At 36.3% G+C, this 22,333-nt stretch overlaps 1 protein-coding gene across 22 annotated transcripts in view; it reads right to left on the bottom strand.

The window, feature by feature from the left end:
- MRTFB (myocardin related transcription factor B) overlaps nt 1-22,333 on the bottom strand; it is a 272,986-nt gene that overhangs the window by 109,999 nt on the left and 140,654 nt on the right. For 9 of the 22 annotated variants that reach the window (XM_063796696.1, XM_063796697.1, XM_063796692.1 and 6 more), the window contains 2 exons: nt 15,725-15,941; nt 7,772-7,834 (listed from right to left, as the gene is read on the bottom strand). In XM_063796696.1, coding sequence (XP_063652766.1) covers nt 7,772-7,834; nt 15,725-15,878 — 217 coding nt within the window. In that variant the 5' untranslated portion in view covers nt 15,879-15,941. Of the gene's footprint in view, nt 1-4,371; nt 7,219-7,771; nt 7,835-15,724; nt 15,942-22,333 lie in introns of those variants that run through there. The other 13 variants (XM_001146929.8, XM_054668218.2, XM_001146453.8 and 10 more) reach the window with 2 other exon arrangements.

Genomic DNA, 22,333 nt, shown 5'->3' with positions numbered 1-22,333 from the left:
GTGAAAAGCTACTTGCCATGAGAACCAACCATAACTATTAGCCTGGTCTTTAACCAACAATTTAATTTCGTTCATCCACTGATCAAAAAGCAGAGCAACTTGGTACTTCCAGTAAGGTCTGAGCGTTTGGGGGGGTCCAAAAATAAACTGATATTGCTACTGTAGTCCTAGTCAGAAAGTTCATCCATATGTACTGAGAGGAAGCATGTGTCACAGGAAAAGCAAAGGTCCTATGTGAAAATCCCAATTCCAGACTCTCGTTTTCCAGCCATGATGGAATAACAATCATTGGACTTAACTTCCTGCCATAAGAAACTAGAAAACTGGGCAAAATACATGAAACAATTGCTTTCACACATTGGCAAACAGGTAATGCAGGGCTGTGGCCCCTGAGAGGAAGGAAACAAATGAGATGAGCCCATAACTGCCCTAACTTTCTGCCTGGAGGCAATTTCTAGACTGTGGGTAAGAGGAGGGAGAAATCACACAGGAGCTTGTTAGGCTTGCTAAACTGAGGAGACAGAGATGAGAGGAGAGCTTAAGCAGGCTAAGGCAGCTGAAGTTTCAGGGAAGATTTGTGAAAAACAGGATCTATGCTGAAAAAGAGTTCCAGAAACCTGCCTAATGGTGCCCTGGAGTCTTTGCTGAGTGCTAAGCTGTATGTACACAGAGTAAAATCTCACAAGTTTGGGCAAGAAATGACCAGGGACTATAAGCTAAATACTTCCCAGAGTGCATACAAGGTCGGGAAACGTTCGAACTCCAACAAGCCTGAGTGAAATGTCCTCCCTGGGGCACTTAGCAGGGCATGCAAGCAGAGATACCTTTAAGGGGAGTCTCCCTGGCACGAATGCTACCCTAGATCTTTCCTAAAAAATTTAAGAAAGGCCTTGAAGGTGATCCAAAAGTTACTTAGCTGCCTACCAAACCAAAGCCCAACTTTCTTTAACTGAAGACAACAAAAACAAATTCCACTCAGTAATGCAACATTCACAAAATTATATCCAATGAAAAATTACTATACTACTTACACCAGGAAGCAGGAAAATGCAACTCTTAAATAGGAGGAAAATTCATCAATAAAAACAGACCCAGAATGACGAAAATAAATGAAACTATTAACAGCTACTATAACTATATACAAGTATTTAAAACATAAATATAACATGGAGAAACATGGACAGTAAAAAAAGAACAAAATAAAACTTCTAAAGGTAAAAGGAAAATAATAAACTTTTATTGGGTGGGATTAACAGCATATTAGATATGCATTTTAAAAGATCAGGGAATACTTGAAAAAAAGAGGTATATCTAATAAGGCACTGTAAAATAAAAATAAAGTAAAATGGGAAAAAATTAAACAAGGTAAGACAAGAAGAATGAAGTGAGACAGAACACATAAGACAAAAAATATATATACACATAGAGCAAGATGATGGATGATAGATTTGAACTCAATTGTGATGGGTAGCCTTTAGGGTAGTCCCAGGGATCCCTGCCTCCTAGTATTTATGGCCTTGTATAATCCTCTCCCTTAGAGTAATTTGCTTCTAATCAATCGAATATGGTTAAGTTTAAGGAATGCTACGAGAGATTATCACTCTGTCTTGCCAGAAGACTTCTCTCTTACTGGCTTTCATAAAGAAAAGTGTCATGTCAGAGAGACCCAGGTGGCCTCCAGCCAATGGTCAGCAAGGAACTCAGGCTCTGAGTCCAACAGTCCTAAAAGAACTGAATCTTGCTAAAAGCAAAGTAAGTAAGCTTGGACATGAACCCTTCCCTAGTTGAACCTTCAGATGAAACTCTGGCCTTGGCTGACACTCTGATTACAGACTCCTGAGAGACTCTGAGGCAGAGGTACTCAGCTATGACATGCCTGAATTCCTGACCCACAGAAGCTGTGAGATAATAAATGCATGCTGCATTTGGCTGTTATGGTTTAAAGAAATTCACTACAAAGCAATAGATAACTATTATACCGCATATACCAATAATTACCTTAAATGTAAACGATCTAAATATTGCAATTAAAATTGTAAGAGATTGTCAGACTACATTTTAAAAAGATTCGGCTCTATGCTATCTATGAGAAATCCATTTTATTTTTAAAATTTTTTTAAATTTCTACTTTAACAGCAAGCTTATCCTTAATATTTAAAAATTTTTTCAAAAACGGAGATGAGTCTTGCTCTGTCACCAGGCTAGAGTGCAGTAGTGTGATCCTAGCTCACTGTAGCCTCAAACTCCTGGGCTCAAGCAATCCTCCCACCTCAGCCCCGCAAGTAGCAGGGACTACAGGTGTGTGTCATCATGCTTGGCTAATTTTTAAATTTTTTTTGTAGAGACAGGGTCTAGCTTTATTGCCCAGGCTGATCTTGAACTCCTGGGTTCAAATGATCTTCTCACCTTGGCCTCCCAAAGTGTTGAAATTACAGGCATGAGCCACAATGTCCAACCAGAAACTCACTTTAAATATAAAGATACAGATGGGTTAAAGGTAAAAGCATGAGAAAAAGATATTTCATGTAGTTGTAAGCACATGATACTTAGAGGGGCTATTAATATAAAACAGAGTAGACTTTAGGAGAAATAATCCATGTTGGTGGTTGGAGTTTTCAACATTACTCTCTAATTGGTAGAACAAATAAAAAGAAAATCAATAAAGGTATAGAAGACTTGAACAACTTTATTAATCAACTGAACCTAATTGACATTTATATAACCCTCAAAGGTACATGAAACATTTGGGGTCATTTAAGAAATATATGTATTTTCATGAGAGAATTTATTTTAAATAGTTTCAGTGTAATAACACCACTGGACCCTGACAGTTATAATTTAAGACTCAGTTCTTGAATTTCTTCAAATTAAAATTTTTTTAGTCCTAACTTGATATGAGTTTAAATTCCATTATCTAGAAAATCCTTCAAATTATAATATTTGGGTATTCAAATAAAATCTTCAACTTTTTGAAGGTGCAAGCATTTTCCTTCTCTTGAGGGTTCAGAAAGCGCTGAGCAATCCAAACAGCTACATGATTTCTGTGCACAAACAAGTACAAAAGTATGCAACCAGAGGTTTCATTGGTTCAGCAAATTGTTATTTAACCAAATTCCATTTTTCTGAAAAAGATGGAGAGACTAACAAATATACAGAGATAAAAAAGTTGTTAGAAAACATACTAGAAAAGTAATACTTTTTCATATTAAGATCATGTCTAGTTAAATATCACTGTTATTCTTGGCTTGAGAGAAACAGTAACACACACATTTATCTTTTTCAGCATACACATTTTATTTATATTTTAAACATCAATCAAGAGCCACACAATTCTCTAGTACAGCCAAGAACTCAATAACTAATTTTGACCAATTAAGCAATTTATTATTTCACTTTCATTTCCTTTCTTTTTTTTCCACTAAGGAGACCTAAAATATGCTAGGTTTATGACAGGTTATTAGAATATGATAACATGAATTTTATTTTTAGTACTAATTTTGTGAAGCTTGGTTGAAAGCATCATAAATCAATTTACTTGCCTGTGTCCCATTTTTAAACTCATTCCCAAAATATATTACATTCCTACAACAGAATCAGATATCAAATCTTAAGAAATTTTTGATTGTATAGGACTTTCATTTAGCAGTTAAAACTCTGTTAATTCAGTTAAAGAATTCATTTAAAGGATTAAAAAGAAACACACGAAGAAGGAAACAAACCATACAAAAATTCCCCAACAAACCTGGTCCTCCCAATGTGGAATGCCGTTCACCCTGGAATTTCATACATGCCACTCACAGACTTCAGATGAGACCACCATGAGGCTGTTAGCAGTTAAGGACAACTACAAGCCAAATAAATCCCAACTACCCATTTCCTTAAGTTCTCCAGGCTCCAAATCTCTTGGGTTCTGCCCTTCTCCTTTATTTTTAGCATTATATTCTTCTTTTTAAAAAAAGAAATGCATAAAAATACACAATAAAATATTTTAAGAGGATCCAGATTAATTGAAAAACAACTTATAGATCCACCCCCTCTAGTGACCTTACAGCATCATCTAAACAGCTGCCATTACACCAAGATTTCACAGAAGAATATTCTATAACACCCGAACTGTTTCTGTTTCACATATTCTAAAGGTCATTGTAAAACATATGATATATATATATCATATGTATATATTTATATATATGCATAAACATTTTTAACATACTTGTTTATACAAAGATAATTTCTGAATTTATTCAATTTCTTTGTTAAATGATTGGGTTTATAATGAAAAAAACTTAGAGATGTGATTATGACATAGATTTCCTGGAATCAAAAAGAAAAAGAACTTAGAAGACAACTCAGAACACAAAATCTCTTTAAACATTACAAATAACTGTTTTATTACTTCAAAATACCAAAAATCTTCTGTATAGTACTTATCATATATATCAAATGACTTTTAAAAGAGTCTCAGCAACCATATCTACTGTCTTAATCTCTTCAGAACAAGCACATAAGGAGAAAATTCTATAAATCAGTCCTCGATGACAGAGGGTTTGTTTAGGAGTTTACCAAATGGAACAACCCTGCTGGAATTCCTTCAAGTAGCCTGTGAAAATGTCAGAATGGAGTCTGTTTTGGAGGTCATAGTCCCTAGAGAGCTCTGAGTTTTGGCCTGTTTGTCTTTTCACATGCTTTAATATTTGAAAATCCTTTTTTGTAGACACTGACTGATGCCCAGAGAATGCTAGGATTGTGGGAACTGGCAGTACCAACAAGAGACGAACTTCATGGGAAATCAGTGCCCACTGCCTTTGCCCTCTCAGCACTCATCAGATAAGCTGCTCTTCAAATGTTATGAAGGTACATGGTGAGACATTAAGAAACTGAATGTCATTTTGCCTTTTTAAAAAAGAAATACTTGTAGAAAATGGGAGCAAAAGTTACTGGGACGACCAAAAGAAATGCTAAGTTATAAAACATCATGGTGAAAATTCTGAAAAACCACACTGACTTAGTAAAAATTAAAACACAGTTGACCCTTGAATAACATGACTTTGAACTTCATGGGTCCACATATATTTGGATTTTTTTCAATAAATTGTGTTGCAAAATTTTTTGTAGATGTGTGAAAATTTGAAAAAGCTCAGATGAACCACATAGCCTAGAAATATCAAAAGAATTAAGAAAAAGTTAGGTATGTTGTGAATGTATAAAATATATGTAGAAACTAGTCTATTTTTATCATTTACTACCATAAAATATACACAAATCTATTATAAAAAGTTAAAATTTACCAAAACTTACATACACATACAGACCATACGTGGCACCATTTACAGATGAGCAATGTAAATCAACATAAATCAACTGTAGTGGATATTGTACTACTGTAACAATTTTGTAGTCACCTCCTGTTGCTATTGTGGTGAAGCTCAAGAGCTGCGAGTACTGCTTAAAACACCAAGTGATGTTCATCATCTCCGCGTGAGCAGTTGTCTCTCCAGGAAATTGCACATAGAAGTAAAAAGTAATCTCTTGAGGTTCTCACATATTTTTCATCATGTTTAGTGCAGTACCTTAAACTCTGCATAATGAGACTCCTACGAAGTGCCACTAGTGATTCTGGAGGTGCTCCCAAGAAGCAGAAAAAAGTCATGACATTAGAAGAAAAAGTTGAATTGCTTGATATGTACCATAGATTGAGATCTGCAACTGCAGTTGCCCACCATTTCAGACAGATGATTCATTTTATAAACAGACTGTGTAAACTTCCAGTATTGATAAATACAGTAAAATACTGTAGATATGTGTTCCTCATAATTTCCTTTATTTTATTTCTTATGATGAGGTCTTGCTATATATTGTCCAAGCTGGTCTTGAACTCCAGGCTCAAGAGATCTTCCTGAATAGCTGGCACTACAGGGGTGAGACACTAAACCCAGCTCCTTATGATTTTTCTTAATAACATTTTCTTGTCTCCAGCTTACTTTATTGTAAGAATACAGTACATAACGCATATAACATATATGATATGTGTTAATCAACTGTTTATGTTAAAAGAAGACTGCCAGTCAACAGCAGGCTATCAGGAGATAGGGAGCCAAAAGTTATACATGGATTTTTTACTGCACGGGGGTCGGTGCCCCAACCCCTACATTGTCCAAGGGTTAACGATACTGCATTCTCAAAATATACATACTAATAAAGTGCTAATTATGTGCTTGCACTATTCTCTATACTTGATTTAGATTACTTGATCTAACCCTCAGAGCAATCTTATGAAACAAATACTAGTGTGATCCCCACTTTGCAGATAAGGACACTGAGGCAAAGGGAAGGTAACTAATTGGTCCACATTCACATAGCTAGTAATGGTGTGGCTAAGATCTAGGCTTAGGGTGGCTCCAAAGTTGGTGCCTCCATCATGGTATTCTCACATCAGGCATGCAAGACTGGGTTAATTAAAACATGTACTGAGAGCCTAAGATGTGCCGTATGTGTGCTAGTCACTTTAGATGCTTTATTTCATTCAATCTTCCCAACAATCTAGGAGGAATATGTAAGATTATTCCAACCACGGCTTTGAGGGGCCTGCCACCACACATTTAGTGCAACAGAGCACGCTCTTGCTAGGCTTAACTCTACAGCCCTCCTTCTTTAAAACTAGGTTCTTCTTTTTCAGTTATCCACAAGAATCATCTCCAATCATTTTTCTGTATACAGTCAGGGAAATGTCTTTTAAAGATCTTTGTGTAACAAGTTTATGAGAATATACTACATCATGAACTTTCAACATTGTACTAGAGGCTTAAAAATCTAGGAATTATTTTAGAGTAAGAGGCACAATGATCATTCAATAAATGTTTGCTAACAATAATTTTAAAAAGTATCATTTCCATTCTTGAAATATCAATTTTTTAATACTGTGGGAGAGCGGAGTATTCTGATACAGCAAACTTTTCCTTCCTATAATACGTGGCAGTGGTTTGATCAAGCAGTCCAAGCAACATTCTTCTTAACTGCTATGTCAGGATCAAGGCTTCTGTCAAAGACGGTCTTCTATTTTGTAGCTATGAATCGCCAATCTGCAGAGTGCTGACCAACTGTAACACTTGTCAGTTTTTAAACTTAGACTACGAGAACCAAAGGCAAGCCGTGAATCAGACTTTTTGCTTTTCTTGTTATGTCTTCATTAAACGCAGAGGCCATATATCAAAAATTTAACTGGTGAAAGACACCCAACGATTAGCATTTTCTTAATGAAAACAACAACATAAATTCATAAAAATATGAATTTCGGCTTTAAAAAGAGCTGAAAATTATCTTTTAGCTGACAGTTTGATGCTATTATAAAAATCTTAACGCATACGTGCCAACCCTTAAAAACCATCAATAGAAACTACATATTCTAAATCAGACACATTATTTTTGAGAATAACAAACAAGTCAATTACTCTCTTCTTTAAATATGGCAGGAAAGTCTGACTAATTGAGAGAGTTGGCAAGTATGTTTACTAATACAGATGTGAGGTCTGTATTAAACAGCAACACGACTAATTTGTATCTAAGGAAAATTCCATTGGTTAGCTGAGATGGAAGTTATCTTCCATTCTTTCTGTTCCTGCTGCCCAATGAATAGCACACGGCAAACACGACAATGAGATATAAGAACACATGATGTAATGAGGAAGGGCCGCCAGGGAGACACATGGGCTGGAGGCTGCTGTACGGATGTCATAATGGGCAAGCTGTGACACAGAGAGCACCTTAGACTTACCCATGCTCACAGACTGAGTCAGCAGAGGAGACTGAAGTCCTGACTCCCAAAAGACTACACTTCCTGTCAATAATAGTGAGGGCAGTCGGTGAGGGCAGGAGAGCCAACGTACAGATTAATGTAAAGGAGTCAGAGAAACATGATATTTGCTAATTAGTCTAGGTAATTATTAATTACAAGCCAAAGAGAAAATTCCAACACGTTACTTTAACATATCAGTCTTACTGTTTTCTGTCACAAGAGTACTTTATTATTGCTGTCTTAAAATATAAGCTAAGTAACAAAGAAAAATTGTCATGGATCACTTTTTTCCAGTACATTCCCTGTATTCATTAGGCTCTTTTATAGGTATGGTAGAGAACAGGTGTCCAAAACTATCTTTTCTCTTTTTTAGCTACAAGAGGTCCTTGTGATTGAGTTACGTGGCAGACATAAGTAAACGGAGCCCCACTTTAATTTTCCTAAGTCTCTCAGCCCAGCAGAGGAACTAATTATAAACTAACTACTTAATTCCACAAAGTCTTGTGAGGTCTAAGTAGCTAGGAGGTTATAGTTGAGTCATACTTATTTAACTAATCATTTATATTATGTATATTATCTTTTATAATTGCTTTCTGAGGAAAAGCAAAGACTATTTCTTAATAAATTTGTTTTAGTTTATTCACTGGTCCAATGTGTAATATAAATGACATGGTGGGCTCTACTTTTATGAAAATTATCTCAATCTATATAGAAAATAATGTACTTCTGTGACTTCAGTAACTATAGAAAAGTTGTCTAAAATGTTAAGTAAACATAAAACAAGTAAACAAGTTTAAGATGATGTGGTCTCATCATCGGTTTAAACTGCTCATTACTATTACGTTTTAAATCTTACTGTTAATAAATGTGTTGTGATGCCCCAAAGGTATTTCAACAAGAGGACACAATTTAAAGACTAAATAAATTACTCAAAATGAGCTTCAGGGGTGCTGTAATGGGGTCCATGGTCTTGCTGATGCACAAAGCTTCATCCACCCCCTCATTGATAACTAAAGCAAGCCCATGTTAGCATTCTGATGCTGCTACTCCAGCAGGAGATCAAACTCACTGCCAGCTACAAATGGGAGAAGGTAAAGTCACACACAGCCCCCTCCCTCGCTCCAAACACACTGCATGGGTGTGCTCTGCAATGCACTGAAGCAAACAAAATCCTCAGTAACAACAAAAACTGTCTAAATAAGACACTCAGAGTAGAAAAATAGAAGGCAGACAGGGTTACAGGTGCTTATTTACACTGTGAATTAAAACATACTAATAGGAGACATCATAAAGGTTATTATGAAAGAGAATACCTCACCCTTAAGGTACTTACAAGGCTTCTTTTTCAGTTTGAAGGGTTCAAGAGATTTTCACAAACAAAAAGTATGAGAGCTGCCACATTTTCATTTGCAGTTGTCGGGAGGCTTACAGCTTGCTTTTAAAACTATAATTGTGTTTACTATAAATCCCAAAGCCCAATTTTTAAAAATATTAATTTAAAACAACCAAGGAAAATTATATTCACAGAGTATATACTTCTTTTCTCAGTGTAAGTACTCTAACTCCTGAAAGCAGGAAAACAAGCTACTATCAGAATGTTTATTGATGTCCTTGAGAATTACACGAAACACTCCAGATCCTAAACATGTTAACAGCAAAGCCAACGACAAGATTTTAGAGAAATTTATTCATTTCTAATACTTCCAGTTATAGAAAGGGAAAGCAAGAATTCCACAGCTCTGTCTTGGCTATTGAGCATCTATTTGTTTCCTGCTCGTTTATGACACTATGACAACTTTCTGTCTGGCTATCTGCTCCAGAGAAAAGCAGAAATTTCCTCTTTCTCCCTCACCAATCTCCATTCATTCATTATACCAGCTCACCTATGGCCTCAAGAACCCAGTTTTGCCCAAGACAAATGTTCAATGCCATTGTATATTTCCAGATACTTGGACTGACAGTAAGCCTAGCAGGTTAATGAGAAGCAGGGAAATGCTTTCAAAGTGAAACCCCCAAAAAAGGCCAGCTCTAAATATATGCCATTCATTTTCTATGGTGTGAGGCAAGCAGCTTTCTTTGGCTGGGTTCCATGGCTAGGCAAAGTTCACCTGACTGTTTGCAAATATATTAATACATGTATTGAAACCAAAGCAAAGAGCCATCTTGGGCTCTCTTGTGTGCAGCAAACTTCTGAATAAGTTATTTTCTCTCTAGTAAGTGATCATTTCAAGAACTGAAAAAGAGATTATCTAAAGTTATTCTGTATGATAAATTTAATGGATGGAAAATCTTAGAAGATTTCAAGATGGGACTATAAGCTCAAAACCCTAACAACTGCAGTAACGTTGTAATACCGAAGTTTAAAATAAGAACGGCAAATGTCATTCCTCTTTATTGAGGCCTAAAACACACTGACTACTTCATAGTGAACAGAGTTTGAAAAAGCCTTTTAGTTCAGGAAGAGGGAGGTAGATGATACTGATTTTACAAAAGTCTAAATCAGCTGGCCTGTGCTATTTCTGTGACCATGTCAACATGACTGCTCCTCACCTTAAAAGTACCTGGACTCAAGACATACCATAAAGTATTAAAATACCAAACAGTTTTTAAAAATGAAAATCTGTATTAACTTCTCTGCTTACTCTGTAATAATACTGGCAATGACTTAAAACCTTAAATTCACCAGCCAGCATCCCTGAGGGTTGCTCTGCCTGTCAGCTTACCGGTCTTGCACACGACCTCAGGAAGGAACAGCTTCTCCCGCAGGGTCCCCTCAGAGTGTAGGCACAGGCAAAGGGCTGCAGCTCTTTCAGTGATGTTGTTTCTACCCACTTTGTCTTTCCTTGCCGAGCTTTTCCAATTTAAACACTAAAGTCCTATTCCTTTGACTGGTTTCCTTTTTATTCCCAGTCTGCTCATGTGAAGGAATGCAAATCGTGAGAAAGATGGATCTAACGTGTATTTAAAATGTTAAAATGAAGCTCAATCCCCTGTATATGCATTGTTTTAGTAAAGGTAGATTATGCATGTGTTTCTATATATCCATTTTCCTTCATTAAGGCCTCACTTGTTAGGAAAAGTTAATTGCCTAAATATGGCTGCTTCACTTTGAGGTACTATTTTGGTCACATTCAAGGGTAAAGGAAAATCCCAGCTTCTCTTTACTAAGTATCCCTCCTATGTGCTCCAATAGTGGGAATATCCTGCCGCTCCACTATCATCAGTAACATAAATATGAATGTAAAACAAGGGAAGATCCTGGAATCATTAAACGTCAACTTCATTTTCCTTGTAAAGTGTATTTATAAACTATTATATATTACCCTTTTAGACACTAATCCCAAACTGAAATATCTCCATTTTTCCCTCAACAGAAAATAATTCTAATAAGTGAAATTCAAATGTCTAGGAATAATAACACAATCACCAAAAAAATCTGAATTCATTTATTTCACAATATCTAAACAATACTTTGTATTGATTAATTTTGATGCCAACACCTGCATTTTGTATGACTTAAACACTGCATTAAGAAGACCTAAAAAATGAACAACATGCCTGAAAAAAATCATTAAAGTAAGAATGTTACGGTCCTTTCATCTATATATTACTTGATGTGAATATACTCTGCTCACATAACTGTCAAAAACTTAGATTTAAAAAAAATTAATATATTTGCTTTTATTTTGAAACTGACAAAAGTTATATATATATATATATATTTATTTATTTATTTATTTTTTTTGAGACAGAGTCTTGCTCTGTCACCCAGGATGGAGTGCAGTGGTGCAATCTTGACTCACTGCAAACTCCGCCTCCCGGGTTCATGCCATTTTCCTGCCTCAGCCTCCGGAGTAGCTGAGACTACAGGCACCCGCCACCACGCCCGGCTAATTTTTTGTATTTTTAGTAGAGACGGGGTTTCACCATGTTAGCCAGGATGGTCTCGATCTCCTGACCTTGTGATCTGCCTGCCTCGGCCTCCCAAAGTGCTGGGATTACAGGCTTGAGCCACCGCGCCCGGCAAAAATTATATATATTTATCATGTACTTTTTTTTGAAATATGTATGCACTGTGGAATTGCTCAATTGAATTAACACATCATTATTCAAATGTTTACTATTTTTTTCGTGGTGACAACACTTAAAACCTACTATCTTAGCAATTTTCAATACAATACATTGTTATTAACCTTGGCTACCATGTTTTGTAATAGATCTCTTAAACTTATTCCTCCTATCTAATGAAATTTGTATCCTTTGAGCAGCATTTCCCCAAAAACCTAGATTTCTGACAGCCAAATAAGGATGCCTTTTATGCCTTGGAATGTATATGCAAATTAGGTTAATATATCATAAGCCTGAAATTATATGTCTGAATATAAAATAAGGCTTCTATAATAACTTCCTGAAGTCATTTATTAGAAAAGAGGGAACAATCTCATAGTGGAGTCTTTGCACAGTTTCTCAGAATGAGATGTTCTTTCATTTAATCCGTATTGAACAAAAAAGGACTCTTGAAGAAAACACATTGGCTTAAAAACCAACTTCTTTTGAAGCTATTTTCAGGTTTACAGAAATATTTTAATCAGAATTAGAAAAAAGAAGGAAAAGAGAAAAAAACCAATACATTATTTCCAGTTAGAACCTTAAAATGCAAAGTGTTGGGTGTCGTTACAAAGTAGCCTTTTAAAAACTGCTTTTTAAAACGTAGTCAAATATTATTCTCTCAGAAAGAACAATAGTAACAGTTAATTCCGGGAAAGTAACTGTGCAGGTATGGGACAAGATTGGGAGGGTAACCTCCTTTTTACTAGGTAATCATAACATTTTAAACCACATGAATATATTATCTGCTTAAAAAAAGCCAAATTCTAAAACAGAAACTAGACCCCATAAAATGTAACAACCAATGACAAATCAAACAAGTATTATGTTATAGAGATTATGAGTATACAACTAAGACAATTTAAAAAAAAACTGGTTTGTGAATGGTACTTGTGATTTAGACATGAAATTTTCAGTGCCGGGGGGAGGGATAGCATTTGGAGATATATCTAATGTTAAATGACGAGTTACTGGGTGCAGCACACCAACATGGCGCATGTATACATATGTAACTAACCTGCACGTTGTGTACATGTACCCTAAAACTTAAAGTATAAAAAAAAAAAAAAAAAGAATCAGTACTACCAAATATGGGATTTATTCAAAGACACCGGGAAGATTATTTGTGTCTAAAACATGCACCTCCATCCTTCAGAGGCCTGGATTTCCAAAATTATGCCCTATCTTCTCATAAGCTAAATAATTATTTTGTCTCCTACAAAATATCAAACATCTTTTGAAGAAAACGTATTAAACCCAATTGGTCAATAATAACACTGTGGTTAAGTTTTAAGTTATTTTCTGTGTGGTATTTTGACTGTTACTAAAGAAAGACAACATTAAAAAATGCGTCTCCCTTGTCCCTTGTACATATTAAGTGCTTAATAAATGTTTGCCTAATGAAAAAAAAAAAAAAAAGAAATGTTCAGTGCCAAATCATGCACATGTTACAAAGCTGCTGTAACTCAAACCAAAGAGACAGAAATGAAGATGTACCCTGGAAATTAGTGCTAGATGGATGATGCACAGGGGTTCTACTACTGATAAAAACACTGACCACAAAGATTCACATATAGACTTTGAGTAGGATGGTTTTATGAACAATGAGAGTGATTAAAGCAATCCTTCTACATTATTGCAATGCTTCATAAAATGTAACTACATTAATAAATTTAAAATTTTACCATTTAATCTATTTCCTTAGAAGTTTATAAGGGGAGACTGCTTTATATTTGGGCTTGCCACCTTATATTCTGGCATACATATTAACTTTTCCTGTAAATGACCATAAAGGATAAAGTCTCGTCACTCTTCCCTCCCCATTACAGAAGACCATTATTGTGCACAACTGTGTGTTCTGATTTTATAACAGTTCAACTCTTATTTTCTTTTAGGGTAATAATTTGGACATTATACTGGTCCAAGTGTACTGTGTAAATCTGATCACACTTAGTCATGTTTCAGTAAATATGGCTATATTCTCTCAGCTACTGTCTAAGGTAAATGTGGGTTCTTAAAAGATGGAAGGTTTAACCTGGGCGTGGTGGCTCACACCTGCAATCCTAGCACTTTGGGAGGCCGACGCAGGTGGATCACGAGGTCAGGAGATCAAAACCATTCTGGCTAACACTGTGAAACCCCGTCTCTCTACTAAAACTACAAAAAATTAGCTGGGCGTGGTGGTGGACGCCTGTAGTCCCAGCTACTTGGGAGGCTGAGGCAGGAGAATGGCGTGAGCCCAGGAGGCAGAGCCTGCAGTGAGCTGAGATCGCGCCACTGCACTCCAGCCTGGGCGACAGAGTGAGACTCCGTCTCAAAAAAAAAAAAAAAAAAAAAAAGAAAAGATGGAAGGTTTAAAAGTCATCACCAGTGAGTTAACCACAGCATCCTGAAGGTTTCACAGCACCTAAGCTAAGATGCTGCTTTAAACCTATCAAAATTGGCCGGGTGCTGTGACTCAGGCCTGTAATCCCAGCACTTTGGGAGGCCAAGGCGGGTGGATCACAAGGTCAGAAATTCGAGACCAGCCTGACCAACATGGTGAAAACCCCATCTCTACTAAAAATACAAAAAATTAGCTGGGCATAGTGATGCGTGCCTGTAATCCCAGCTACTCAGGAGGCTGAGGCAGGAGAATCACTTGAACCTAAGAGACGGAGATTGCAGTGACCAGAGATCACGCCACTGCACTCAAGCCTGGGCGACAGAGTGAGACTCTGTCTCAAAAAAAAAAAAAAAAAAAACACCTATCAAAATGGTCAAGGGCTGTGCCTAGCAACAAGATTCAGATACAAAGCAAAACACATTTTATTTGAAGGAGAACAAGTACATACCAAAGACATGTACTAAAGGCCTAAGAAGAATGGTATATGTATGGTTTTTTTAATCCACTTTCCTAAATAAGGTAAGTCTAATAAGTAGGAGGACTGGAAAACACTCAGGACCCAGGAAAGTAAGTGATAAGGTACATAATGAGGCACTCTGCAGGGAAAGCAGTTTTATTTCTTCTGGCTTTTAAAAAACTGAAATTTACAAATATACTTGTGAGTGTGGGACTCATCAGAACTGTGGAAGGTATAGTAATTCCAGAAAAAAACCTTAATTCTATTTTTTAATGTGCATGCTTAGAGTGTTTGCAAATTTTAACATTACTTTGTTAGATTTTGTATCTTAAGTATTAAAAGTATATGTCATCTATCTCTATTTGTTTACGTTAAAAATTGACAGTATTGTGTCTTCTGGAGACTCTGGAATATCTCTGTGAGCGATGAAAATTTCCTGAACAGATAATGAATAGAAAATATTCATTTTGTAGACAAAGATGAGGCAGCCAAAGACTGAGAATATGACTATATCCAATACCCATTAATATAATAAATACTCAAATAAGAAGTTCCTGACTTTTTAGTCATCACTGAGATAGCTTTGCCACTTGTGAAATTATGGTGCAACACACCGGAGATGGAGAAAGTGGGAGGAGAATGCAGTCATATCCACAATGTACTTCCCCGGCATCAGCACAGGAACCTACTTTCCAATGCCATTCCAGCATGAAATCATCTGCTTGTGCTAAAATGGCTGAATGTAAAGTTTATTTCCAAAGGTAACGTCACTACCAAAGATACTTACTGGGAAAATAATGAAAGAACTGAATGGAAAGTGAAATTCTGCCTGTTATTAAAAACCATCCAGTACCTCTACAGGGTTCTCCTCCATGACAGACTGCTGAACTGACCAAAATATTACTACCAAACAGGAATAAACTGGGCTCCCAAAGAGGGGAAATCTTTAAATCAAAGATCCCATTGCACATGCTGAACTCACCATTTTTCCTTTCGTTCAGAGGGGGTAAGTTTTGACTGGACTGCAAGGAGAGTTCCTGGAATTCATGAGCCACAGCTTCACTCTGAGGACTTGGAGCAAGATGGGCTAAAGGTCCCACTTCATCCTCGGTGTCTATCGCCCCTGTGTGATCCATTGTGTTCCAGCCACTGGCAACAGGGAGTGCAAGACGCCTCTTAAACACGGCCTATTGAAGACACTGCCAAAATAAAGAACGTGTAAAGAGATGGTGCAGTTATGTTTCTCCAATTTGCACAAAAGTATTAAAACGGGAATCCTGGGTTCTAGTCCAGTTGTACTGCTGTATGGTCATACTAATCCATTTACCCTCTCTGGACCTCAGGTTCTTTATCTAACAGGAATAACATACTTCCCACCTAAAAACAAGCAATTATAAGGTAAATAAAGTTGAAATATATTTTGTATATTTTTTAATACCACGGATTAAAGAAAGTCATAGCCATTGGTGGCACTAAAGATTTAATGCATGCTAAAATGAAAAGACAGTCAACAAATGCTGATGAAAATAAAGAAGTAGTCTGGCTTGAAAATTCATCTTAACTCCTATATATCAAGCAAGTTTAAATTAGCCAACATTCACAGCAACCAGGAAGGTTTCAGACAATGACTTCTATCAGCCTGAGTCTCAGGGTGAGAATAACAGAAAACAGAACTTTCAGCTAACCCACAATGGATATACAGTTCATGACAAAGAAACAAACTTTTAAGTCACTGAAATTTGGGGTTGTTATCACAGTAAAACCTGGCTCATTCTGACTGATATGGAAATCAGCAACAGAAGTACTAAAGATACAACAAAAATTCTAAACATGTGACACTGGCTTAAGGACTACAAAGTCGGCAGCAGAAAACTGTTACTGGAGGCTAGAAGGATGGTCAGTCCATGTTATGGCAGTGGCAAAACATTCGATAAAATTCTTTGTTGTTTGCTTATTTAGTAGCATTTCATAGCACAGTGTGTTCATCCTTTCACCTACTGATGGACATCTGGGTTGTTTCCAGTTTTTGACTATTACAAATAAGGATGCTACAAATGCTCCCGTATAGGTATCTATATGGACATGTGCTTTCACTTCTCTTGGGTAAATACCAAATATCCAAATGGTAAATACCAAGATTGTATTTACCCAAGAGAAGTAAAAGCATGTATCCATATAGATACTTGTACAGGAGTGAAATGGCTGGATCACACGGCAGCTCTATGTTTAAATTTTTAAGAAACTGACAAACTGTTTTCTAAAGTGGTTGTACCACTTTACATTCTTACCAGCAGCGTATGAGAATTCCAGTTGTTCCACATCCTCGGTACTTCATATGGTCAGTCTTTTCCATTTCAGTCACTTTAATGGGCAAGCAGTATCTCACTGTGGTTTTAATTTGCATTTCCTGAGTGACTAATGATGCTGTGCATCTTTTAATTTGCCATCCCATCCCTATATCTTCTTTAGGTAAGTATCTGAGCGAATATTTCTTTTTTTAAATTAGGTGGTTTATTTTCTTATTATTGAGTTTTCAGAGTTTTAAAAATATATTTTGGATACAAGTGCTTTATCAGATATATGATTTACAAGTATTTTATCCCAGGTTATTTTGTATGTTCTTAATAGTGTTTTATGGAGAGTATTTTTAATTAGATGAAATCCACTAATGATCAATTTTTTTTCTTTTATGGATCATGTTTTTGTTGCTGTAGCTAATAAATCTTTGATTAGCTCAAGGTAATAAAGATTACTTCCTGTTTTCTTCTAGATCTAGTTTCACGTTTTACATTTAAGTCTATGATCCATTTTGAGTTAATTTTTATTTATGTGGTGAAATATGAATCAACTTTTTTTCAGGTTTTTTTGGCATATGTGTATTTGATTGTTCTACCATCATTTGTTGACAAGATTGTCTTTATTAAGTTGCCTTTGCATCTTTGCTGAAATTCAACTGAGTATGCATAAATAGATCTATTACTTGACTTTCTATTTAGTTCCCAAAAATGAGCGAGCCGCAAAGTGGGGTGGGGGGCAGGTGTATGCACTGTGCTCCAAGTCTCTGGCTGATCCCTCAACTATACACATGCAGGGCAGACTCCATGCAGCCCAGCTAAGGCAAAAAGAACTGAACTGAGATCTCTGGTGCTGCCCACCAAAGAAAAGACAGCTTGCAAGAGTTCAGCAAACTTAACTGCCTGCTCTTAACAAAACACCACTCTTAAGAAGAAACCTAACAGAATCTAGAGTCTCTACAACTCTCAATCTGAATTACATATCCAATGGAAATATCCTTTAATAATGAAGGCAAAATTGTCACCAGCAGATCCACACTACAAGAAATTCTTTAAAAACTTACTCAGAATAAAGAGAAGTGATACCAGATAAAAACTTAGATTTCAGAAATGAAAAGCATCAGGAATAGTAAACATGTAGATAAAAAAACTAAAGACTAGCTTTTCTTCTGAATTTCTATATTATTTCTATATATATTCTACATTATCATCATTCAAAGTAAAATTGTAACACCCTGTTGTGAGGTTTACACTACATGTAGATGTAATATACATGACAACCACAGCATAAAAGATGAAAGAGGGGTAAATATCTTCAGTGTCTTTACTTTCCCATACATCATAAGAAAACAGTGTAATTTTAACTTTAAGTAGACTGAGAAGATCTTATGCAACTACTTAAAACAACTATTTAAAAAATACAAATAGTTTTAGCTAAAACATCACATTCTTAAAAATACCCAATTAACCCAAAAGAAGGAAAAGATGAGTAACTAAAAAGAGATGGGACAAGCAGAAAACAAATAGCAAAATAGACCTAAATCCAACCTTATCAATAATTACATTAAATGTAAATGGTCTCAACGCTCTAATTAAAAGAGACAGAATAAATTTTTAAAAGTCTATAAATGTATGCATATAAGTGACATGCTTTAAATATGAAGACACAAATAGGGTGGAAAATGGATAGAAAAAAGACGGGTCATGCAAACAGGAATTCCAAGAAGCCTGTGATGACTATATTAATATCAAATAAAGTAGACTTCAAAAAAGATGTTAGGTGAATCTGCATGTCAAATTACTTATTTCACTAAGGAATATTAAAATACAACTCCTAGACTTTTTCAAAACTATGAATTTTCATTTCAAATTACTTATTCATACAAAATAAAATCTGTTCACATCAAATTAATTCTAAGATACAAGTACCATAATGCCCTTATAATTGAAAGATGTACAAGCTCTGAACATCAGTGCTAATGATTTGGAAGATCTTTTAGGTATAGATTTTAAAAAATATGTTCATGCAGTATAATCTGTTCTTCATACTGAAGAATTTTTTCAACCTATTATGGCTTGACTTTATGCTCATCTTAAACTCCCACACATCTCTCCCAATTATGAAAATTATAAGCTAAGGAAATCTTTATAAAATGTAGCAAAGGCAAAGATTAAGTTTTCAAAAAATTTTAACTTAATATTCATGAACATTTTTGAGAGGGTATAGACTAATCTACTCTGACATTTTGCAAGCTGTCACCTTAAGGTCTACTTAACTACTTGATGATTTTCTTTTGAAAATAAGATCCAATATCACACATAGAATTGACTACTCTCTGTATAGTAGTCAATAATTGACATATTAAAGAAATGGCACTAGAACAGATTATCTCATTGGGCCATAATTTAGTTACAAAAGTAAAACAATCACTTAGCTTTCACTGGACAAATTGTGATAAAATATTAATTTGTCTAGAACTGACAGCATGAATGAAGAAAGTTACTATCTTACAAATCCCAATAACGTAACTGCAGTTCAAAATGAAACAAAGCCAACATTTATCCAGCATTAAGTAAAAATACAGCATAATACTGTAAGATCAACCTGGGATACAACTTCTCTCAAAAAACAAACCAGTTCATTGTGAGATACTATGCCAGAGGTAGGGGAAAAAAATACAGGGGGAAAAAAAAAACCGAAGAGGCATTACACTTTCATTTTTCATCTATTCATTCACTAATTTTTTTGAATGGAGTCAAGATAGAACCAATAATAATTATCTTATATTTTAAAATATACTAGGCTACTGGGCTAAGGTAGTCCCCAAATCAGTGCTAATATGTGTTCACAAGTGCTTCTCAACTCTCCTCACAATATGATAATAATTTGGGGAGGTTTAAAAAAAAATCCCTGATGGGTAGGGGTTGTTGGTGGGGAATCTCCAGAGATTCTGCTACAATTGGTTTGGGACAGAGTGATCCTACTGTGTACCAAGCATTGAGAATCAATGGTCTAGCTGAACCTCTCATCTTACACAGAGGATAAATCATCTGCCCAATGAGTGGGAAGAGAGGTCAAAGGCAATTATTAATACACATGTGAAAAGTAGTAGAACATAAGTAGGTACAAAGTGCTATTTAGGAATTTTTTTTTCCTTTTTTTTTTGAGACAGAATCTCGCTCTGTCACCCAGGCTGGAGTGCAGTGGCACAATCTTGGCTCACTGCAGCCTCCACCTCCCAGGTTCAAGTGATTCTAGTGCCTCAGCCTCCCAAGTAGTTGGGATTACAGGCACCACCACCACGCCGGCCACCTCCCAGGTTCAAGCGATTCTAGTGCCTCAGCCTCCCAAGTAGTTGGGATTACAGGCACCACCACCACGCCCGGCTAATTATTTCTGTATTTTTAGTAGAGACAGGGATCTCACCATGTTGGCCAGGCTTGTCTCGAACTCCTGACCTCAAGTGATCCACCCGCTTCGGCCTCCCAAAGTGCTGGAATTACAGGCATGAGCTACCGCGCCTGGCCTCTATTTAGGAACCTAAAGAATTAAATGTCTAATTGTATTGGGGTAAGTTAGGGAAGTCTTCAAGGTTGAGTAGGAGTTCACCAGGCACAGAGTTTTTCTCATCAGTAAAAGGAAAGCAGCATAAACAGAGATCACCTAACAGCAAAAAGCTGGATGGGGCCAGTGTAGAGGGAATGACACAGAGTGGTAGAAGATAAGGCTGGTGCAGTAAAGCACAACTGTAAAGGAATGTAGACTCTAAAAACCAGTGATATGATTGATTTTGTATTTTAAAAAGATAATTCTGACAGAGACCAGTTACTGATAAAGTCTCATGCTGAAATGCTGAGGAATGAAGACAGTGGAAATGCAGAAACAGGAATAAATTCAAATATAGTCATGCTTAATGACAGGGATACACTCTGAGAAATGCTTTGTTAGATGATTTCGTTTTGTGCACTCCACAGTGTGCACTTATACAACCCTAGATGGTACAGTCTACTACACTCCTAGGCTGCAGGGCATAGCCTATGGCTAGTAGGCTACAAAAACCTGTACAGCATGTTACTGTGCTGAATGCTGCATCTGTTACAGGTGACTGTAACACAATGGTAAGTATGTGTGTCTCTAGACATAGAAAAGGTACAGGAAAAATAAAGCATTATAATTGTATGGGACCAATGTTATGTGGTGCATGATTGTACTATTGAAGAGACAAAACGTCAAGGCTTGAGGATGGCCCATTTGCAAGGTAAAGATTAAAGAGTTGAGGATGGCTGAGGTTTCCAGATTTGGGCAGTTGGAAAGGCTGGTGGTATCACTAACACCAAGGCAGGTATAAGTAGTGAGGGGCTACTCACAAAGAGTGTTCACTTGGAGAAACTCCAGGTCCCCAAGGCCAGAACGCTGAAAAAAGGGTATGGCTGGAGAGAGAGCCATTTGACTTCAGGCAAATCATTTCTCTCTTAGAGACCTAGTTTCCTAATTTAAAAACATGGAAATGACAACTGAAAAGAAGAGATGGGAAGAATATTTACTCAGCTTGACACTAAATCTAATCTAGACTTTCCTTAATTTTGCCTTAATGACCCCTCTCTGGGTATCAACATTCCCATTTTATAGATGAGAAAGCCAAGGCTTGGAAAGATTAAACAAACTTAAGAGACTAACATCAAAGCCATGTTTCCAACTTCAGAGCTCACATTCCTGCCCTGATAACATGGTATGTATGTGCCAAAATGCAAATAAATTGGAGCAAAGAATTGGGAGAGAGAGATGTTGGGGAGTGGGGTGATGGGAGACGGGAAAGAGGGACACGAGGTTGTGAAAAAAATCCATTTGTCCAAATCCTTAACATGTGTACTGAAGGCCTACATTATTAGGCACTGTGCTGGGCACTGGGCTTCCAATGATGAACCAATCATGATCCCTGCTCTCAAAGGGGGCAAGACCTAGTCAAACAGGCAGTTACCACACTTTAGTGCTTAACAGGAGCTTCATGGCCGATGAAGGAAACCCTCTCCTCTTGTTCCATTTTGCAAAATGCTGAAAGCATGACTGGAATTAAACTTCAGAGAGGAAGAAAATGAAATCTACAGTAGTAGATGCACTACATATAAACAGGACATCTTTTTGATGCTAGGTTATAATTCTTTCAAATAAATAACTTCTAAGTAGAGTTTTTATTTGTAGCTGTTGGATTTTTACGTGTAACCATTAAGTATACAGAAAAAATATACTATAAAAATAGCAAATACTGACAATACACTGTATAGAAAAAGTTATATAA

The sequence above is a fragment of the Pan troglodytes genome, chromosome 18 (assembly GCF_028858775.2).
Source record: "Pan troglodytes isolate AG18354 chromosome 18, NHGRI_mPanTro3-v2.0_pri, whole genome shotgun sequence".
NCBI classification, from domain to species: Eukaryota; Metazoa; Chordata; class Mammalia; order Primates; family Hominidae; genus Pan; species Pan troglodytes.
The sequence above is the reverse complement of the archived record's forward strand: the minus strand, read 5'-3'. Positions and strand labels throughout refer to the sequence as shown.